The 19564-nt window shown below is 40.3% G+C and overlaps 1 protein-coding gene across 7 annotated transcripts in view; it reads right to left on the reverse strand.

The window, feature by feature from the left end:
* Positions 1-16206: 16206 nt before the first annotated feature.
* CNTROB (centrobin, centriole duplication and spindle assembly protein) overlaps positions 16207-19564 on the reverse strand; it is a 33050-nt gene continuing 29692 nt past the window's right edge. For 3 of the 7 annotated variants that reach the window (XM_042476853.1, XM_042476854.1, XM_042476855.1), the window contains exons 16-21: positions 18742-18835; positions 17727-17909; positions 17482-17617; positions 17165-17243; positions 16826-16952; positions 16207-16446 (exon numbers count right to left, since the gene is read on the reverse strand). In XM_042476853.1, coding sequence (XP_042332787.1) covers positions 16292-16446; positions 16826-16952; positions 17165-17243; positions 17482-17617; positions 17727-17909; positions 18742-18835 — 774 coding nt within the window. In that variant the 3' untranslated portion in view covers positions 16207-16291. Of the gene's footprint in view, positions 16953-17164; positions 17244-17481; positions 17618-17726; positions 17910-18741; positions 18836-19564 lie in introns of those variants that run through there. The other 4 variants (XM_042476859.1, XM_042476858.1, XM_042476857.1 and 1 more) reach the window with 4 other exon arrangements.

Below are 19564 nucleotides of genomic sequence, written 5' to 3' on the forward strand. Positions count from 1 at the left end.
TTTTGGTATAGACAAGGGGTCCTGGAACCAGATCCTAGCAAATACCAAGTAACCATCATCAACTAAATATAGTTTTATGCAGAATTCATCAGGGCTTAGCCCTGGACGCTGTTTTCAATGAGTTCAGCTTTAAGATTACATTAACTTTGGCAATGAGCAAAATATATTTTGCTCACCAGAAACAAGCAACAACAAAAAAGGAGCATTTGGTTTTGGGGATAGAGCTTTGCAGCTGGATGGTGGGACAACATGGTAGCCTCAAGCCCTCCCTGGTAGCTGTCATTTCTAAATAATGTAAAGGCAATGTTGTGAGTACTTATATGCACATTGTTTTTCCTCTGTTGGCTTTACTGAAGTATTTAATTAAACAAGGCCTCACAAGGACTGCTTTGCCTCAGGGCTCAGTGGAGGAAGAAGCGAACATGCCTCTGAAGATTTGCAAAGTGTGGCTGCGTCCCCACAAACTACTAGCAACCCCTAACCATAAGAGTGAGCATGAAGACATGTTTGAGCTCCAGAATCTGTAGTTTGAAAGAAGAAACATGGAGTCCATAGCAACACTGAACATTTTACTTGAAAAATGAAGCACATGTGAACCGCCTCACACAATGCCACAGCAAAGATGTCTCCATTTCATCGAGCCCACAGTCAAAATCAAATGAACCATGACTAACCGAGAATGAAAATTTTCATACACCCCACATATTAGGAAGAAAAACACTTTGATGTAGCAGAGAGGATGCATCCAAAAAATCATTTTCTCTCATGTTATTTATTGGATTAGATGGTAGGGCCATTGCAAGAAGAGCTCAGCTAAGCATCTTTATGGAGAGGAAGTGTTCATGCATGCATCAGATCAGAAAACAAACCTGGGGTCGTTTGAGAGAAAGAAAGAGAGATTAATATTCTGGGATTGCCACTGACAGAGAGGTGGGATATAAATAAACGTATTATTATTATTATTATTATTATTATTATTATTATTATTGTCTGATTTATATTGACTGATATTATTGCTACCACTGCAATGGCCTTTTTGCAGAACAGGATTACTGACGGATGTGTTCCTCTTCTTTAATTCTCTAACACCACTGCAATGGTGGCTGATGGCTTTTCCTTAATTGTGAACTCTTAGTCTATATTTTCGTTAGACATAAACACAGTCACAAAAATAGTTTATATGTATAGCTAAAACAAAGATATACAAATGACAACAATATCACACATTTCAATAAACCACTAACAAAAACAAACACTACTGACTCTCCCCTGATGGATATATTCCATACATATTCCACAATTTACTCTTCATTATTTATTTAATTTCTATCCCACCTTTCTCCCTGAAGGGACCCAAGGCGACTCACAATAACAATTTTAAAAACATATTGCAATTAAAAAATAATAATTAGGCGACCCTAAGGCAAACCTATCATGGACATGTTTCTTCAGAGAGGGTTGCCTTGCCATCCTCTAAGGCTAAGAAAATGTAACTTGACCAAGGTCCCCGGTGGGTTTTCGTGGCTGAATGGGGATTCAAACCCTGCTCTCCAGAGTTTTAGTCCAGCACTCAAACCACTATGCAATCTGTTTAATTTACAAACCTAAAATTGATTCACATCCCATATATATCTGCAAATAAGTGGCCGCCTTGAGTCCCTGCACTGGGAGGAAGGCAGGATATAAATAAACATAAACATAATAATAATAATAATAATAATAATAATAATAATAAATTGCAATTCCCAATGTTTCTTAAAATTGATCGTTTCTCTTTGATCAGTGTTGTCAATTTGTCCATTTCAGCAAGTTCAATTGTTTTAATCAGACACTCTTCTTGTGTTGGAATAGCAGTGTCTCATCTTTGAGTCCATATTATTTTATCTTTGAGCATAAATTATTCTTGCTGCTGCATTCATACACTGTAAAGTCCTTCTGATATTATTCTAGGTTTGATCATCCAGCATTCCAAGCAATACACACACACACACACTCACACACACACACACACATATATATATATATGGTTTCAGCTGTATCATAACTTTGAAAATATCTTCCAATACTGAATGTATTTAAGCCCAATATTTCTGCACTTCATCACAGGTCCACCACATCCGGGGGAAAAGCCTCAATCTTATGTTCACATTTCCAACATTTATTTGAACTATTCTTATACAGAGTTTTTTTGTGGGTTTTTTCAGGTTATATGGCCATGTTCTGGAAGAATTTAGCCCTAGAAATAAATTCTTCCAGAACACAGCTACACAGCCCAAAAAACCCACAAAAAACTATGGATGCCAACTGTGGAAGCCTTCGATTTCATATATTCTTATACATTTTCAATAACCTGTCTGGTGTTGAAAATTCTCCTTAAAATTTGAAAGGGGCATGATAATAAGTAAAATATTCAAAATTAATTTTTGTATGACTCCTGAACTTTATTTGCTGAACATGACAAATAACTTAACCAAAAAAGATTGAGAAGGATCACTGGAGACTGGTGCTATATATATGATAACCTCAGCTAGGATAATCTGGGCAAAGTATTGGAAATCTGAAAATGTACCACCAATTAATGAATGGCTACTGAAATTAGTTGAAATGTGTGAAATGGACAAATTAACTGCTAGATTAAATAATAAAGACTTGAATATTATTGAAAAAGAACGGAACCCCATTGTAGAACTTTGCAAAAAGAAATAGGAAACTTAAACAAATGAAAATGTAAGGAAAGATTTACAATTAAGAGCTGCACTAAACAGATTTCAAACTGTTGAGATAATGAAAAATTAGAAGAATCAAAAGTTGTGAATATAGAGCTAAACAAATGTTCCATGAAAGTAGATATAATCGCAATTTAGAAGTAGTTGTGGTGCAAGTAGAGGTGGAAGCCTCTTGATTTTTCACATAGCGTTAATTCTAGATATGTACTGTATACATATTTTATATGTTGTGGAAAATATAAAGCTATCAATTTGAATCTGTATAGATTAGTTTTATTAATATGGATATATAGATATATATAAAAACTGAAAGGGGCAGAGTATTTCTTTTTTTCTAGAGGATCTGTTTTCTAATTTGTTTTCCAGCAGTTCTCTCATCCTTCTGACCTGGAGTAGCCCCATCAGTAAATCTGTTCCAGGCCTTTATCCAGACCTTAAAGGAACTATCTGATATGTAGAATTTGGTCCACAAAACTGGTTTAGCATCTTGGAAGATTTCTTCATAGATCAAACTAAAACCCAGAGCAAATTCATGACTGGGAACCAGCAGCCACCATAATAAACCCTCCCATAATATCAAGGGATGACAAACCATTAAATCACTCAGCACTTAAAACCAGACTGTTTAAAACTAATTAAAGATTATTTAAAACAATGCCAACCAGAGAACATGTGAAAATTTGATAAAACCGGTTTCAGAATATAATGGAGTCAATATACTTGTGTCAATGCTGGAGCCAGAATGACCCCGGCGTCAACACTAGTATATTCCATAACTTCCAAAACTGAATCCTGAAGGGAGTAGAAGCAAAAGGCTTGGTAAAACAAGAGGCCTCGGACCATTTAAACTGTTTAAATCACCTTAGTGTCCCAGTTGTAAAACTCAAATCCCCTTATTCTGCCTCTTTCTCGGTGGAGAACTGACATCTCTCCAACTTTAAATAGTGTCAAAAGAGCTGAATGTTGTTTTTGAGAGGCAAACGCTCAGCATTTCCAAAACCAACCAGCAAAAAAGTATGCAAAACACTCCTGGTCTACAATATTTCATTTTAGATCAAATCAACAGGGAAAAGCTATGGAGTGACAGGTGAACAGTATTCCTCAGTTGGGAAAAAAGTTTGGGATTTGGGGGACTACAACTCCCAGAATGCCCAAGCTGTTATCATCATCATCATCACCATTTGAGTCTCTTCTATCCGGAATAACAAAATCCAAAATATTCCAAAAACCCAAACTTCTTTCATGGATGGCTGAGAAAGTGACACCTTCGCTTTATAACGGTTCAGTGTACACAAACTTTGCTTCATGCACAAAATTATTGAAAATGTTGTTTGTAAAATGACCTTCAGGCTTTGTGTATAAAAGGTGCAGATGACACATAAATGGATTTCATGTTTAGACTTGGCTCCCATCTCTCAGGTCCAAAACAAACTGCAGAAATAATCCAGTTTGAGATCGCTTCAACTGTCCTGGTTCAGTGCTAGAGAATCCTGGGAATGGTAGTTTTGTGAGACTATTATTATTATTATTATTACTACTATTATTATTATTATTATTATTATTATTCCCCACCTTCCTCCCAGTACAGGGACTCAGGGTGGCTTACAAATCTAAAACATTCCAGGTTAAAACAATATAAATATACAAAATACAAGTTTAAAAAACAATTAAATGATACAAGCAATTAAAAACATTACATTACTAAAATGTAAAACTCTATGTATGAAGCAAAAAAAAAAGTCTTCTCTTTCAGACAGCTCTGGTGCCACAATAAACTACAATTCCCCAGATTCCTTAGCACTGAGCCAGGGCAGTTAAAGTGATTTCAAACTGGATTATTTCAGCAATGTGTTTTGGACCGTGGTCCAAAAAAGTGACTTTCCCAAGCTTTGGTGTTCCTCATGGTAGCCCATGGTTAAGGAGGTCCTCAGTAATGGCCACTTGCTGGAGCAAATCCTTCCCGCCATGCTGCCCACAAGGACAGGACAGTCCAAGGCAATGACCATTAGGGACCTGGGACAGAGTCTTTTTAGCAGCTGCTCCTAGGCCTGGAATTTCCTTCCTAGGAAGACTAGAAAGATGTCCTCCTTGCTGTCCTTCTCTCAGCAAGCAAAGGCATTTCTACTCCAACAGGATTTCAGGATGAGATCATTTCTAAAGAAAAGGCTCTTAATAGAGATGTTGTTGTTCTGTGCCTTCAAGTCATGTCCAATTTACGGCGGCCCTAAGGCCTTTGTCATAGAATCATTGAACTGGAAGAGATCGTGGGGTTTTCTGGGGTTGAGAGCATGCGATTCACCCAAGGTGTGATTCACTTCCATGGACAAGTGGGCAATCGAACCCTGATCCCCAGAGCTGTAGTCCAATGCTCAAAACACTACCCCATGCTGGCTCTTTTGTTAATAAGGTCCTGTATTGTCTTCAACTGTTTTTCTTTTAAGAGAGGTTGTGTAGCACTTTTCTTCTATTTATTGATTGTTCTAGACTGCTTATGACAATATTGATTGGTGAACCAGTTGATTTACTGCTATTGATTGGCAACTGGACTGCCTTGAATGCTATTGATTGGTGAATTATGCTGCAGCAATAACGTTTTTGATGGTTCTATCTACAGTGTATTTTTGTTTTCACTGATAAGCTTCCTGGAGTCCTGGTTTTGGGGACCATTTGGGATATAGACAAAGTGTTTGAAGATTATACTCCTACAAGGAGGAGCTACTTGTAGTCTTCCAACAAGGGGCATTGCAGGAGGGAAAGGGGGTACAAGACAGTGCCACAGAGGTGGCCAAACTTCCCAAAAGGGTTGTCCATTGACCCACAGGCCAAGAGGGCTGCTAGGGTTCAAGGAGTCTCCACCACTGAATGCAGCCACTGAACGTATGACACTCCTGCATGACTCAATTAGCTTCAACAGCAAACTTATATCTATATCTTTGAATGCAAGTATTTCTAATATTTTCAGTGCTGTTTTTATATTTGTAAAGGGCTCTGGTGGCATTGTCAACTGGGCACAATACAGATATTTTAAGCAAGCAAACTGCAGATGGCAAGAAACATCTGAAAGGAAGCATTAATCCTGCCTTTTCTCAGATATTTGAGGGACTGTCTCTTCCAAGATGAGGCTTGCTAAGAGCATTACCTAAAAACAAAGGACACATATTTCTTGCCTCGCAACTACTGTTTGCTCTAAAGCATTTATGAGCAGTTAACTAACCAGTCAGCCAAATAAGATTGCTTTAAATTAGATGATGGCCCTTAATTTTTTTTTTAAAAAAAAAGAAAGGCTAGTCACATTTTTCAAATTTTGTAGAATTACTATGTTGTATAGAAAACCTATCCAAGGTAGTCAAGCTTGACCATACAGCCAAGTACAATAACATCCAAAATCCACAAAACAGTGAGGCACTTATAGGACCAGCTGAAATGCACAAAATATATGATGCAAGCTTTCAAAGCTCCACTGGCTACTTCATCAGGCAAAGGTGTTAAAAATCCTAAAGGACTTCCACTCCCAGAAGCCTCAGTCATGGTGGCCAATAGTCTGGTATTCTGGGAGCTGAAGTCCAAAATCTCTTAAAGGGCGCAGTTTGGGGACCACTGGCCTAGAATAAGAGGAATTGTTCCATGCCAAAAACTGATGAAAATTAAACCCCATTCTTCTTTTTTAAGATCCTTCATAGATGGGAAATTCCCTGTGCTTCCTAAATACCCCAAAGGTCTCAGATCCCGTCTGATCTTTAAAACTAAGCAGGGTCAGGCTTGGTTAGTACTTGAATGGGAGACAACCAATGAATACCAGGTGCTCTAGGTGATACTTCACAGGCAAAACCACCAATGAGTATTCCTTGCCTGTAAGAAAATCCTCTAGAATTCATAGGGTCACCATAAGTCAACAGGCAACTCGAAGGCACACACACTTGTTGGGGTAAGTGTCAGACAGACCAGTGCCTTTTAAGCTATCCAATGTGGGGATTGGCATGATCCATCCCCACCACCGCCAACACCATTCCATGTGCTAAGGGCCCACATCGTGTTTGTGATCACAACTGTTTCTTGCTTTCCTGGAAAGAGTCTGTTAATTAAAACTTTCCAATCTGTAGTGGATTGGCAAGGAGAGAGGATGCATTCTCTCACTCTAGCACTAGAGGGAACATTTTACTCAGGTCTTTTAAAAGAACGCAAAACGGTAACTACAGGCGCACAAACCATGCGGAGCAACCCTAGCTTTCAGCAGTGGAACGGAGGTCTTAACAGAGCCAAATGGAAAGGAAAGTGGTCCAATGCTGGCATGACAACTATTCTGGGAGTGGGCTAGGGCTTGCTGTTTTCTAGGGCACATTTGGTCCCTTTCAAATTCTAAAACTATCATCAAATAGTAAAACTGACTACCTCTGAATCTTTGGTGGAAGATTTTAAACTGAAGTTAGATTACCAGTTGCCAGGGATGTTTTGGTTATGGATTTCTGTACTAGCAAGCATTTAAGTAGGTGATCTTTTACTCAAATATAATATAAATTCCAAAAGCAAACCTTGCTTTTGCCATTCTGTATATGAGACACCATTTCACTATGCCATTGTATTTAATGGGACTTTAGCACACAAGGGTTTTGGTATCCACAGGGGGTCCTGGAACCAAACTCCAGCAGATAACAAGGGGGCCCTGTACCTCCTTTCTACTTTAAATGCATTGTTGTTCAGCTCAAGACTGGCTGAAGGTGCTTCAGATACCTTGAGAATCCAGGACCAGCGTACACCGAAGAAAGACAAAGGTGAATAATCTCACACAGCAAAACAAATAAACAAAACCCCAAACTCAAAACACTGTAATTACAGATACAAAGTAGTACAATTGAATTCTGCATCCATGGATTCAACCATCCATGACATGAAAATATGTTCTCCCCCCCCCCCCCAACACACACATACACACAAATCCAAAAAGCAAACCTTCATTTTGCCATTTTATATAAGGGACATCATTTTACTACGCTGTTACAGATAATGAGAAATGAGCATCCACAGATTTTGATATTCACAGAAGGTCTTGGTACCAAACCACAGCAGATCCCAAGGGCCCACTGTACAGCAAAGAGAACTTCATTCAACCCTCGCTGGAATATGCTATTATCCTATTACTTATTTATTTTCATTTATCTCTTGCCTTTCTCCTAATACAGCACCCAAGAGACCTCACAATATGAGTTTAAACAAAATATAATTAAAACAATGGATACTGCAAATGCTTTTTAATTAAAGAATTATATTTAAAAACATTAATTTAATTTTTTAAAGGGCATTATGTCATTATAATAATAACCATCATGCATCTGAAGAAATAGACTCAAGCCTACAAAAGCTCATGCTACCAGCTTCTTCCTTTTTATTAATCTCAAAGGTGCAACAAGATCCCTTTGCATATCATCAACATAATATATCTTGCACCAAATGCACTTCTGCAGCAGACAGTCAAAGGCCAAAATAACTAGAAAGGCTTGGGTAAATAAGCAATGTTTTTGCCTGCTGCTGGAAAGAGAGCAGCAAGGGAATCAACCTAACTTCCCATTGGAGAAAAATTCACATTCTGAGGGCAGCCACCAAAAAGACTTTCTCGCACATCTTCACCAAACTTGTCTGTGATCGTGGTGGAACTGGGAAAAAGCCCTCCCCTGAAGATCATAAAACTCTGGAAGGCTTATGCTGAAAGATAACGGTCTTTCATACAGTCTGACCCAAGCCATTTCTTATGTACAGGGAACTGTTTGTGGGACAGCCCTCTTGTATGTAATTCTCACCCGCTGCTGAATTGGTTTAAGTGCAGGAAAGACTTTAACGCTCGATTTCTACTGTTTAAAAAAAAAAAAAAACCAGAAGAAGGCTACAGACAGACAATACAAATGGGACATCCACAAAACAAGAACAGTGTAGACATAAAAAGATCAATCTTCACACTGACACAACAGAGAGAAATAATGAAATCCCCGTTCATCTGCATTTTTAATCCAAGGGAAGACAAATGTACAACCCTGGGCTATTTTGTGCAATTTGAGCCTTCTGTTCTCTCTGGACCACCACTTTTCTAGGGGTGTGTGTGTGTGTGTGAGTTGCCTCTTTTGGAAGCCTCCAGAACATGAATTGAAAAAGATTGCAAGGCCAACCCTGCATGATTTAAAATTCTTTTAAAGGTGTTTTTCAAAAGCACAGTTGGACTCCTCTGGCCATTTCTGGATCCGGAGGGTTTTAAGCAGTGAATGAAGTCTCTGAACAGTCCCAAAATATTGTGCCACCCAATCCTGCCACAATTGTCCACTCCTGGTTTAGTCCAAACAAAATCAGAAAAGTTTAATATCCAAAGAGCCCTAGATACAATGGCCTTATCTGGGGAACAAAACCAACTAGTAATATTATCCTGAATATATTATTCTGATCCAGCCTACAGTCTTTATAATCTGATTAAAGTTTAAGAAATCAGGCAGCAAAAGGAAGGAAGGGAGATTTTTTCCTTCTTTCAAGATGCCCAGCTTGCATTTGGCATTCATGGTGTTAAGGATTTTGGATCCCCCTGGACCTAGCTAACTGGTACCTGTTAACCAAGACCCACTTTACATTCAAAGAGCGTCTGACCCACCTTCTAAGTGTGCTTGGATGCATGGGAATCCTTTCAGGGAGATTTAAGGACTTAATCCCCTCCCTTTAGACCTTATTTCACCCAGAACCATTATACTGGTGACACCAAAATAAATCCCCCCTCTTTGTGAAAACCCTCTCCATCCCATCCCACATAGTTGGGCACAGCACACAAAACCTGAAATGCTGTGTACAATCTCGGTTTTCTGACCTAATAACTAATAACAGTAAGCAGAAATCAAGGGTTTTGAACACCAACCCAAACTATGTGTGCCTTTCTTTGTCGGTTTCTACACTCAAATAAAAAGCCCAGAGAGGGTAGGCCAATGCCATCAGGCCTATCCTTAAGATACAGATCCCTCCATCTGTCCATCTGCCTTGGTCCAGGACACAGAGGGAGAGAAGAATGCTGAACCTGATCCCCTTCCCCTCAACCATTCCCTTCTCCTTCTGTGTCGTGTCTTAGTTTGTAAGCATGAAGGCAGGGAACCGTCTAATTAAATGATTTTATGTACAGTGCTGTGTAAATTTACAGCGCTATATAAATAAAGCATAATAATAATAATAATAATAATAGCAACAACAACAACAACAACAACAACAACAAAGAAAACCCCAAATTCAGGAAACAAAGTGATTGTCACCATTGCAGTTTTGCAGTTGTATCTATTTCCACACAAACCCAACATACAGGAGTGTTTATGTATTTTTTCAATGTAGAGTATAGCATGTAAATGTGAGGACATTCTTTCTAGAATGTAGGAAGAAACTGTATTATTATTTCCAAAACACACATTTAAACATTTTTGTACTAGGCATTGCAGCTCACCTCATGGAGTTTTCTGTGGCTTGTACACTGTGATATTGTGTGTCCTTTGCACATGGTTTTGATTCCTGTTACCTATACAGAAGGTGATGCCGTTGACAATAAAGCACACAGTAGAGACATTTCATTACGTACTCTCCTTCTCTTATAGGAGTTGTCTGTGATCATGGTGGTGCTATGGCCTTCCAACTCAGGCATCTTGGAATAAATCTTGCCAAGAAAACCTTATGATAGGTGGAATGAACTTGAAGGCATGTAAAATCATCACCATAATCATGGCAAATTCCAGAAATCTACCCTCTCTTCCCCAAACGTACAAGTTTTTGGCTGAATGAGTGCAAAGTGTTAATCATTGCACATAGAAATAGCAATATGACTCTTGTCTCCAGCACTCACTCACTACAATAGCAATCAACAACAGTTGATTCCTTCCACTCAGAACCTCAGGAAAGATTTCTCTGTTAACACTGTGAGGCAGTGAATGGTTGAACTGAAGTGCTAGCAAAGGAGGAAACAAGATGAACATGAAAGTTTTAAGTGAATGTGCTGAGTTTATATTCTGCTTTGCAGTAAAATATAAACTGCAACATAAAATCAAGGAGATTAGCTTGTTCAAAAGAAGATTTTTACTACCAATCACCGGTCAATTCTAATAGATTTAAGATGATCCAAGTTACTAGGACACTCTTTGCTTGATGGTTGAACTAAAATACAGAGATGGCAGAAAGACAATATGGCTAGTGGAGTAGCTGGGTAATAGGTTGAGATATATGTTGAAAAACAAATAAATTACAAGAAATTGGAGGACTAGCTAATTCACAAGGCCAGCAGTTTTTAACAACTGAAAGAGACTGTGCAGCGTCTAAGAGACCTCTCTTACCAGCTGGATTTCTCATTACTCCAATGAGGACATAAATTAAGTCTGTCAGAATCAGACATTCGGAATTAAAAGAAGTAAAATCAATGATCAAAACAGAGAGGCAAACAGTGTAAAAAAACAGGGGCAAACATACATATTGGATATTTTGGGGTGGTGATTGTCCTTAGATGAAGTTGATTCATAGAACGACTTATTTATATATCATACACATTTATATACCACTAAATATAAAACTATCATACAGTGGAGTGCAATATAAAGCCTACAGAGATAAAATACAGCATCCCCTAAAATCTAATTGATAAAACTAATGTACAAAACTCACTTCAGAGAAAGGCTGAATGAAAGAATGCATCTTAAACATATGACTAAAAGTCAAAACTATAGGTGCTGGGGAGAGAATCCCATAAGGTAAGAGCCCCAACACTGACACAGATCTGTTCTTGGTAACCATAAAGTGAACTTTTGTCGTAATGATTAAGATGATCAAAAAATTATTGAGACTGGATGTATGGCAAACAATGAGTCATTGAAAGAACAGATACCAAGGGGCCAGTGTACATGCTGACATTCAACGTGACTGAGAAAAGCAAATGTAGGAAGTCCAATAGGTTATGGGATTGCCACAATGGTCCCAAAGAATGGAAGAGACAGCACCATGTTACTGCTTCTTATATCTGCACAGAGTGCTTGGGATAAGTAGGCCGAGAGATGAAGAAGGTATCTGTTGATATAAAACAGTAGAAGAGAGACATACATCAAGAGAGAAGCATAGAGGGAACCTGGATGATTAACAACTTTGAACATTCAATGAGAAGCAAGACGGAGTATCATGATCCCTAACCATTTAGGGGGTTAAATGTCATCACAAGCCCCCTGAATTCAGGCCGGAAACGTATTGGCAGGCAGTGCAATTTTTATTACTGTTTTACATTACTCATGAGTGGAACGATTGTTAAGAATGGGAAGATTTTTTTAACAGGGAAAGAATTATTGAATATATAGTGAATTACACATTCTGTTTTTTAAAAAGTCATCAGTGGAATGAATGATTGTAGGAATGGGAAGAATTTTTTTATAGCAAAAGAATAAATGAACAATTAATTACATCCTGTTATGTTATGGGTTGGCTCTTTCTTTTGTGACAAGGAAACATACCAAACCGCACCTAAAAATTGGTGTTTTTTGTAATAGAGATCAAAATCTAATCTGGATGGGACTTGTGGGGCTCTACAGTACATAGCTAAAGAGGTCTCTTCTAATCTTCTTCAACATCTTCAGGGGGATGTAATTTCTCACTATTTTTTGTCTTGACAGAAGCAACAAATGATTTTAGCATTAAGTAACTTCTATTAGGGACCCATCTGCACTCATAGAGGGTTTAGGCCTAGCTCTCCATGAGTTGTATAACTAGTGTCCAGAGGATACTACTCCACTTACAATTGGAGGTAGTACATGTAAAGTTAGACCATTCTCTCTACACAGAAAACAAGAGTTTACACAGAAGACTGCAGTAGACCTTCTCCCCAAAGTCCTGCTCCCTCCAATTTGTGTATATACATGTACAGTATATGAAGGGGAGGGTTTGCGGGGGAAGAAGGAACATGGAAGGGTACAAGAACCAGAACTTTTTTGGACTACAACTGTTATTGCTGTGTGCCTTCAAGTCATTTCCAACACTCAGGTGAACCTATCATGGGGTTTTCTTGGCAAGATTTGTTCAGACGAGGTTTGCCATTGCCTTTCCTGAGACTGAGATAGTGTGACTTGGCAAGGGTCACCTAGTGGGCTTCCATGGCCAAGTGGGGATTGAACCTTGGTCTCCAGAATCCTAGTCCAACACTCAAACCATTAAGGTATGCATCTCATGCCCAATGAGCTCTTAACTGGCAATGCCCAGTTTCTCTGCCCTTGCATGTTAATTTACCTCCATGCTCCTCCCTACTTCTGGATCATTCCCAGAAAATGGACACACAGGCGAAGAGGAGGAGGAGAAGCGACCAGTGTTTCTGCTTAACCCTGAACCTCCCAGAACTCAAGAGCTATAAATCTCTTACACAACTGCCACCACTCCCCGCCTCAAAAAGGTTCTTGCTTGAAGCTCAGACAGGTGCACGGGTTGGCTTAATCCCTTCCCCACTTCTCTCACCACAACAGTGCCAAGAAGATACTGGGGAAGGTGAGGAAAGGAGGGGAATCAAGCAGAATCATTAGAAGAGTCTAGCACCATTGCTTAGGGGGGGATGTCCAACTTTGCACACTGTCTTAAACACTAAGACACACAGAAGTCACCACCAGGCAGATTATTTCTCCTCTTGCTGAGAAAGTACTAAATACAATGCGTAACGTCATCCCAATTATTCTAATCCTAATTACTCCCATTTCTATCCCAACATTACCAGCATCCCCAGTCAACATCACAGGATCCACAAAATAATTACATCTCTTCTCATTATTCCTAAAGTCTTCATCTCCAGTGATCTCCCCAGCACATGCACACACCATTTTTCCTCACACCATCACAGTTGGAATATTGAGTCCATGTGGCTACAAGGACGAGAAAAAGTCTGGACAAATGGCTAATGCCAGTCAAGAAAAAGAAGGAAGTGCAGCCGCCGGGTTCCCGATTCCCTTTGACCAAACTCTTACCCAGGTCATGGTAGAAGAAACCTAAAACAAGTCCTTTTTTCCTTCCAAGCTATCTTTCTGGTTTCTTTAACCAACTAGTCCAAAACTGGGGGTCTGAACCATAGAAAGTTATGAGTTCACCATTCCTTTGCAGCTACAGTACAGTTCAGTGATAGACAGCCACATTTGCTAAGTTACAGACGCCACTCTCTTACCAAGATCTGCTCCACAACTACTTTCAGTGGTTGCTCCCAAAAATATTCCAAGTTGCTAAATCCAGAGGAACAGTTGTTGGAAAACAAAACCAGAAACCCACCAGAAGAGAGACGACGACACTCCAACAAAAGCCAAAGACCAAAGATCAATCCCTGCATCCATCAGCCATTGAGGGCAAGTGGCTTGGAGAAATGAGAGAAGGGTTTGCCCAGCACCACAGAGCTCCTTCCTCCCCCCCCCCCCAGAAATTCCCTGCAGGACACAGGGAACAGGGGGCACTGGTGGCCACTGGGTACAGGGTCCCCCTCGGATCCAAGAGCAGCACACTGGAGCTGTAGACTTGGGCGCTTGTGAGATGTCAGGCTGGTGCTGGTGAGGGGGGGGGCTCAGGAAAGGGGTGTTGTTTTTTTAAACCCATAATCCATGTTCGCTGTCTTGTAACAGCTAATCAGATTAGGACTTTGTGCAGGAGGAGGAAGAAGAGAAGCGGAGGTGGGATGGAGTGATGGGGTGGCAGGGGAGGTAAGGCAGCCACGTGTCCAGGGGACCAGGGGCTTTGTGGTTTGTAGCCTGGAGAGTCCAGATATGGCAAGGGCACTGAGATGAGATGCAGAGGCAGTACAAAGCAAAGGGGAGTGGACAACAAGTGTGAAGTTGGGAGTGAATGAGTGACAAGGGATGGGGTGCTGAGGTATGGCTGGGTCAATTTGAGGAAGGCAAAAAGGCTGGCAGAAAGACTGAGATGGAATGGAACCATAAAGGAAGCGCATTGGAAACCAGGTACATTAAAAAAACACATTCAAATGAATACAGTACTTCTTGCTTTCTCCTCAGCAACGAGAAGACACAGTAAGCAGCGGAAGAAGACGGGTGCAAGAACGATCAAGCTCAGACAGAGAGGACATTTCAGATATCCATCTTAAGACATGTTTTCTGTGAAAACTGCTAAACAAAAAAGAAGGAAGCACTGCTGTAAAAAGCAAGTTAGTGGAAACAGGTGCAGATGGAAAATGCAAGCATAAAGAGAAAAGGGAGGGGATTTCTGAGCCCCCTGGGTCTGCCTGTTCTTGGAAATGGGATGGGGACATCTTTGGTGGTGCACACCATAGCTTGGTTTAGAAATGGTTAAATGTATTTACTTGGGGTAGCAATACCTTGAGGGTTCTTGTCATAGATGATGGTTAGCTGAGCCTCTTCTATTTCAATCCTATTGGAGAAAAGGATTTCAAAAGGGATCACCTTTGGAGGACTGTGTATTTTAGGGAAGCCTAACCGGTAGTTGTACCAGGTAGCTCTCAAAGGAAGGAGAACTGCAAAAGGTGTTAAACGCAGGAAGAAACAAGGTTTCAGATATGTGGCATTTGCTACAGTAGAAAAAGGGAAAGTAGTAAAAGAATGGTATATATTACATTCTTTGTTCTGGAGAGAAAGAGACACTGGAAATTCCTAAGATGATTTTTATCAAAGACCAAAGCAAAGACAGGGTGGGAACATTTTATTCTCCCTGCCAGTGTTATCACACAGCTAATACATAGCTAGGAACACATTCACAGGAGAGCTATTTCTGCTCAGATGTCCACACAGAGGTTTCCTCTAAAACTCTCAGAGCTCAGAAATGGTTAATGCAGCACAAAAGAAAGAGGAAGGAAAGATGAAAAGAGAGAAAATTGCAGAATAGTTGCCCTTGAAATCAGGAAGAAGACATTGGGAAAGTCCAGTCTCATATATTCCAAGGTCGTTGTTTTTTGTTACTGGAGGAACTGATTACATTTTAATAGTCTTCTACAATTTAACTGTCCATGTCTGGAGGAAAGGGTACCTTGACCCTGGATGTACAGCTGAGAATACATCCTGATTTGTGTTTGTATGGTGTATGTATGGAATAACGTTTTATTTGAAGACAATCAGAGTGGTGCACTTGAAGTGCAATGCATATGCATGCAATTTCCCAGTATGTGAGGAAAAGAGCAGAAGTGAGTCACCTCCTGCATTGGAAGAAGCAAGCGCAATTTGACATACAGCCTTTAGAACTGAATAAACAAGTTGTATCTTTGATCTTTGGCTTCTGGTCTCCCAAGTTCTGAGCCTCAGGATTTCAGTGGAACTGTACTCAAGGAAAGAAAAGAAGGTGGTTCTTTAAAACCCACAAATTAAACAGCCTAATTTTTTCAATGGGAATTTTAGAGGGGAGACAATAGAATCAGTGTAGAAGCGTTTCTTCTACAGTGCAGAAGCATTGTGTGTTTTAAGGATAGCAGTGAGCGGAGCAAAGAAAAAGACAGTGACAAGCTTACAAATAACTCAACATTCTTTTATTTAGAAAATAATAACCATACAAAAATAATTAACTGTGCAAAATAAGAGCAAACTTTGATAGCAAAGCCAGGTGTTCTAAAACAGCAAACCCAAAACGAAGCCCTCCAAAATGTCAGGATACATAGTCTCACAATGCCATCCTTGAAAATACCTTCTGCACGTACACTTGAAATCAAGTCTTTCAACAGGCAAACCGGCTTTCATCTGTGAATGGAATGACCACAGCTGACCTGAAGAGGGAAGGGAGAAAAGACAGAAGGGTGGAAGGCCAAGGGCTTCTCAGAGAACTGGGAGCAATGCAGCCTTTGCAGCTTCTCTGCTGGTTTAATTTTTTTAAAAAAAATTTTAAGTCTTGGCACTGCAGGATTTAAGCCATAAAATCAAACACTCTGGACATACATTCTCAATCCTTCCTTTTTTAAAAGGGCAAATTTTTGACTTCCTACATGTACCAAAAAGTTGAGGGTAAAAATGGCGATGAAATGTACTTCATTCAAACTGTGGCCCACAGACCCTCAGATAGAAAAAACTAAGCGGAACAAGTTAGTAAGAAGAGGCTAACAGGGCTAAGGAGGAAACCATCCAAACCCCAAGATCATCTCCACACACTTCCACCTCGGCTGGAATGAGAGTTGGAGGCTGGTGCACCTCCAGATAGTTTCTTCCCAGCTTTGGCACTGGCTTGAGACTTCTCACGGCCAAGTCCTGAAGAGGCGAGGCGACGCACAGGGACCACCTGGGAAAGAAGGGGGGGGGAAAGGTAGTCACTTTTGACGCACAATGTCCATGAAGGACAGCTGAAACTTTCCTACAAAGCCACATGAACAAATTATAGTTGCCCTCCTTTGTTTTGTTATTCCATCCCACTGGCTGCTTAGAAAAACTGAGGCCAGACTTTGTTACAAGATTTATGTCTCACATCTCATCCTGATGAGTTGACAAACATACCTCCTTCCTCAGTGTTTCTGATAATTTAGCATCAAAGTTCCTCCTGGCTTGCAGATTTCCATCATTTTTCATTTCTGTCCTGTAGATGAAAGTATGAAAAGGAAAAAGATAGGGCCACAGAACAAAATCCAGATGTTCTGACCCATCAAAACTTCTCAACTGGTCTCTAGGCCCTGCCCTACTCCAAATAGGGTTTTATAAAACAAATCAGAAAGCCATGGAATAGATCCAACACATTCTCCAGTTTCATATATCACATCATAGCATCTGTTGAGGGGCAATGCCTCAGCCCAGAAATCCCCATGCTCAAGACTTACCCATTCTGGCTTATCCCACGCAAATATTTATATAGATCCTCAGTTGAAGGCCCAGGCCTCCCTTTAGCCTGGTACTGTTTTAGTAGGCGCGAAACTTCAGCCACCTGCTTTGGAGACAGGATTCCACCCTCGTGGACTTTGAAGGAAAAGAAAGAGGGAAAAAAGATAGGTCTGGGGTCAAACCTAGCCAACAAAAAGAGCTGGTACTTGAAATCTTAGCTGTCACTGATGGGGTGAAGACACACCAGGCTTCTGCTTCAGGGGGCTGGTTGGTTCCTGGTTTGAGTAGGCTGGCTCAGCTTTGGGCAAGGGTACTTTGGTCTTGTGGACAGCAACGCTGCTGAGAGGCTGGATGCAAATAGTGCTGGCGGAGGGATGAGCTGCATCCCAGAGAACTGTGGACCGCTCATGATAAGACAGGGATGTGCCTGAGAAGGAAGGCAGGAAAAGATTTAATCTGGCAAAGTCTGTGGGTCAGCATTAATCTAGAAGTGTATCTCATGCTCTCAGTGGCACTGTGAACATTGGTGCTTCTCCAGATCTACCCATTTAAGAATGCCAAGAACCATAGTCTACACCAGCTGCCAAAGTGCAGACCTGAGGCCACATGAATTCCAGGCCATTTTTGTAGTCCTCAGATTCCACAGACTCGGGGAAAAGACCAGGCAAAACAAAGGGATTGTATCTCCAATGAAATTTCCCCTCAGTCCCCAAATTTTTGGCATTGCAAAGAGTGAGACACTGAACATCATTTCCACCCAGAAGTCTTGTATTTGCTTCCCCTTGGTTACTTTACCTGCTCCTTTTCTTTGGAAGCCTAACCTCTGTTTCTACATGTTCAGATAAAACTTTAAATTACTGCAATGCTAGAAATTTGAAGAATGAAAGAAACTTTCACCCGGGGCAGGAAGGGCAGAATTCTTGCTTGGTCTCCTCATTTTCTTGGTCTTTACAGAGGCTTTAACCATACATATAAAAAATGGAGAACAGAGCCAGGAATCATTTTGGTAGGGGTTGGCAACACGGAGAATCACACTCCTGAAAGTCTCCAAGAACTGTAGTTCTCCTTCCAGTCACCTCTAATTTAAAAAAACAAAACACACAAAAAAGGCAATTTTTGCCAGAGGTGGTGCCTAGAGTAGGTCCAAAACAGGTGGAAGGACTGGGCCCTGGATCTTTCAGAACTGCTCATTCCTGCATTATGGAATGACAGCAGAGTTCCCATAGAGAAAAAGAAAAGGGGCTTGGGCCAATTCTTACCACACTGTGTCTGGTTCGTACTGTCTGTTGGACTGACCATGGAAAACCCTTCCTGCTTCTGAGCATTGCTTTCATTCACAGAGTGATCCCAAAGCTAGAAGTCACATAAACAGAGACGTTAGACACACCACCTTCCTTACTCACCAGCCAACCAAATACTCAACATCAGAAGTTCCTTGGTTATTTGAAATCACATTGAAAGGCAAGTTGCAGATATCCAGAGTTACTCTCCTAAGACTGCTACTAAAATAATGATGGAACAGCCAAGAACTCAGGGTGGATAAAAACTGTCTTAAAAATGTTTAAAATTTCCCCCCAATTAGAGTAACTACATCCCTTTTGAAAACACACACACACACACTTAAAACAAAGCCTGAATTTAACAAATGAATTATAAAAATGTCACACTCTTAAAACTTAATTGCTGTGTCCATTCCACAGTCTGAATTAAAGACTGCTTTTCTATGTAAGACTGAAGGAGCTAAAGATTATGAGAAAAAGAAGGGAAAAAGCACACCAGTCACACACTGATCTCTCTGCAGAGCCCAAGGACTAGCTGGTCATCATGAGGATTAGGATTTAGGAAGTACCATCTTGGAAATATAAGGCTGTTTTTTTTTCTTTGTTTTTTGAATTACAAATCCCACAATCCCTCAGTCACATGGTCACTGTGAACATTTCCAAAATGTTGACAGTCTTTATGTTGCCAGCTGGGGGATTCTGGGAGCTGCAGTCCAAAAGTAGTAACTTTTGTTAAGCTCTGCCATGGAGCCTAAGGAAGAGGAAGAAAAGCAAAACAGGAATATTGATCAGTCATTGACTC

Source organism: Sceloporus undulatus, chromosome 6 (assembly GCF_019175285.1).
Source record: "Sceloporus undulatus isolate JIND9_A2432 ecotype Alabama chromosome 6, SceUnd_v1.1, whole genome shotgun sequence".
Lineage (NCBI taxonomy): Eukaryota > Metazoa > Chordata > Lepidosauria > Squamata > Phrynosomatidae > Sceloporus > Sceloporus undulatus.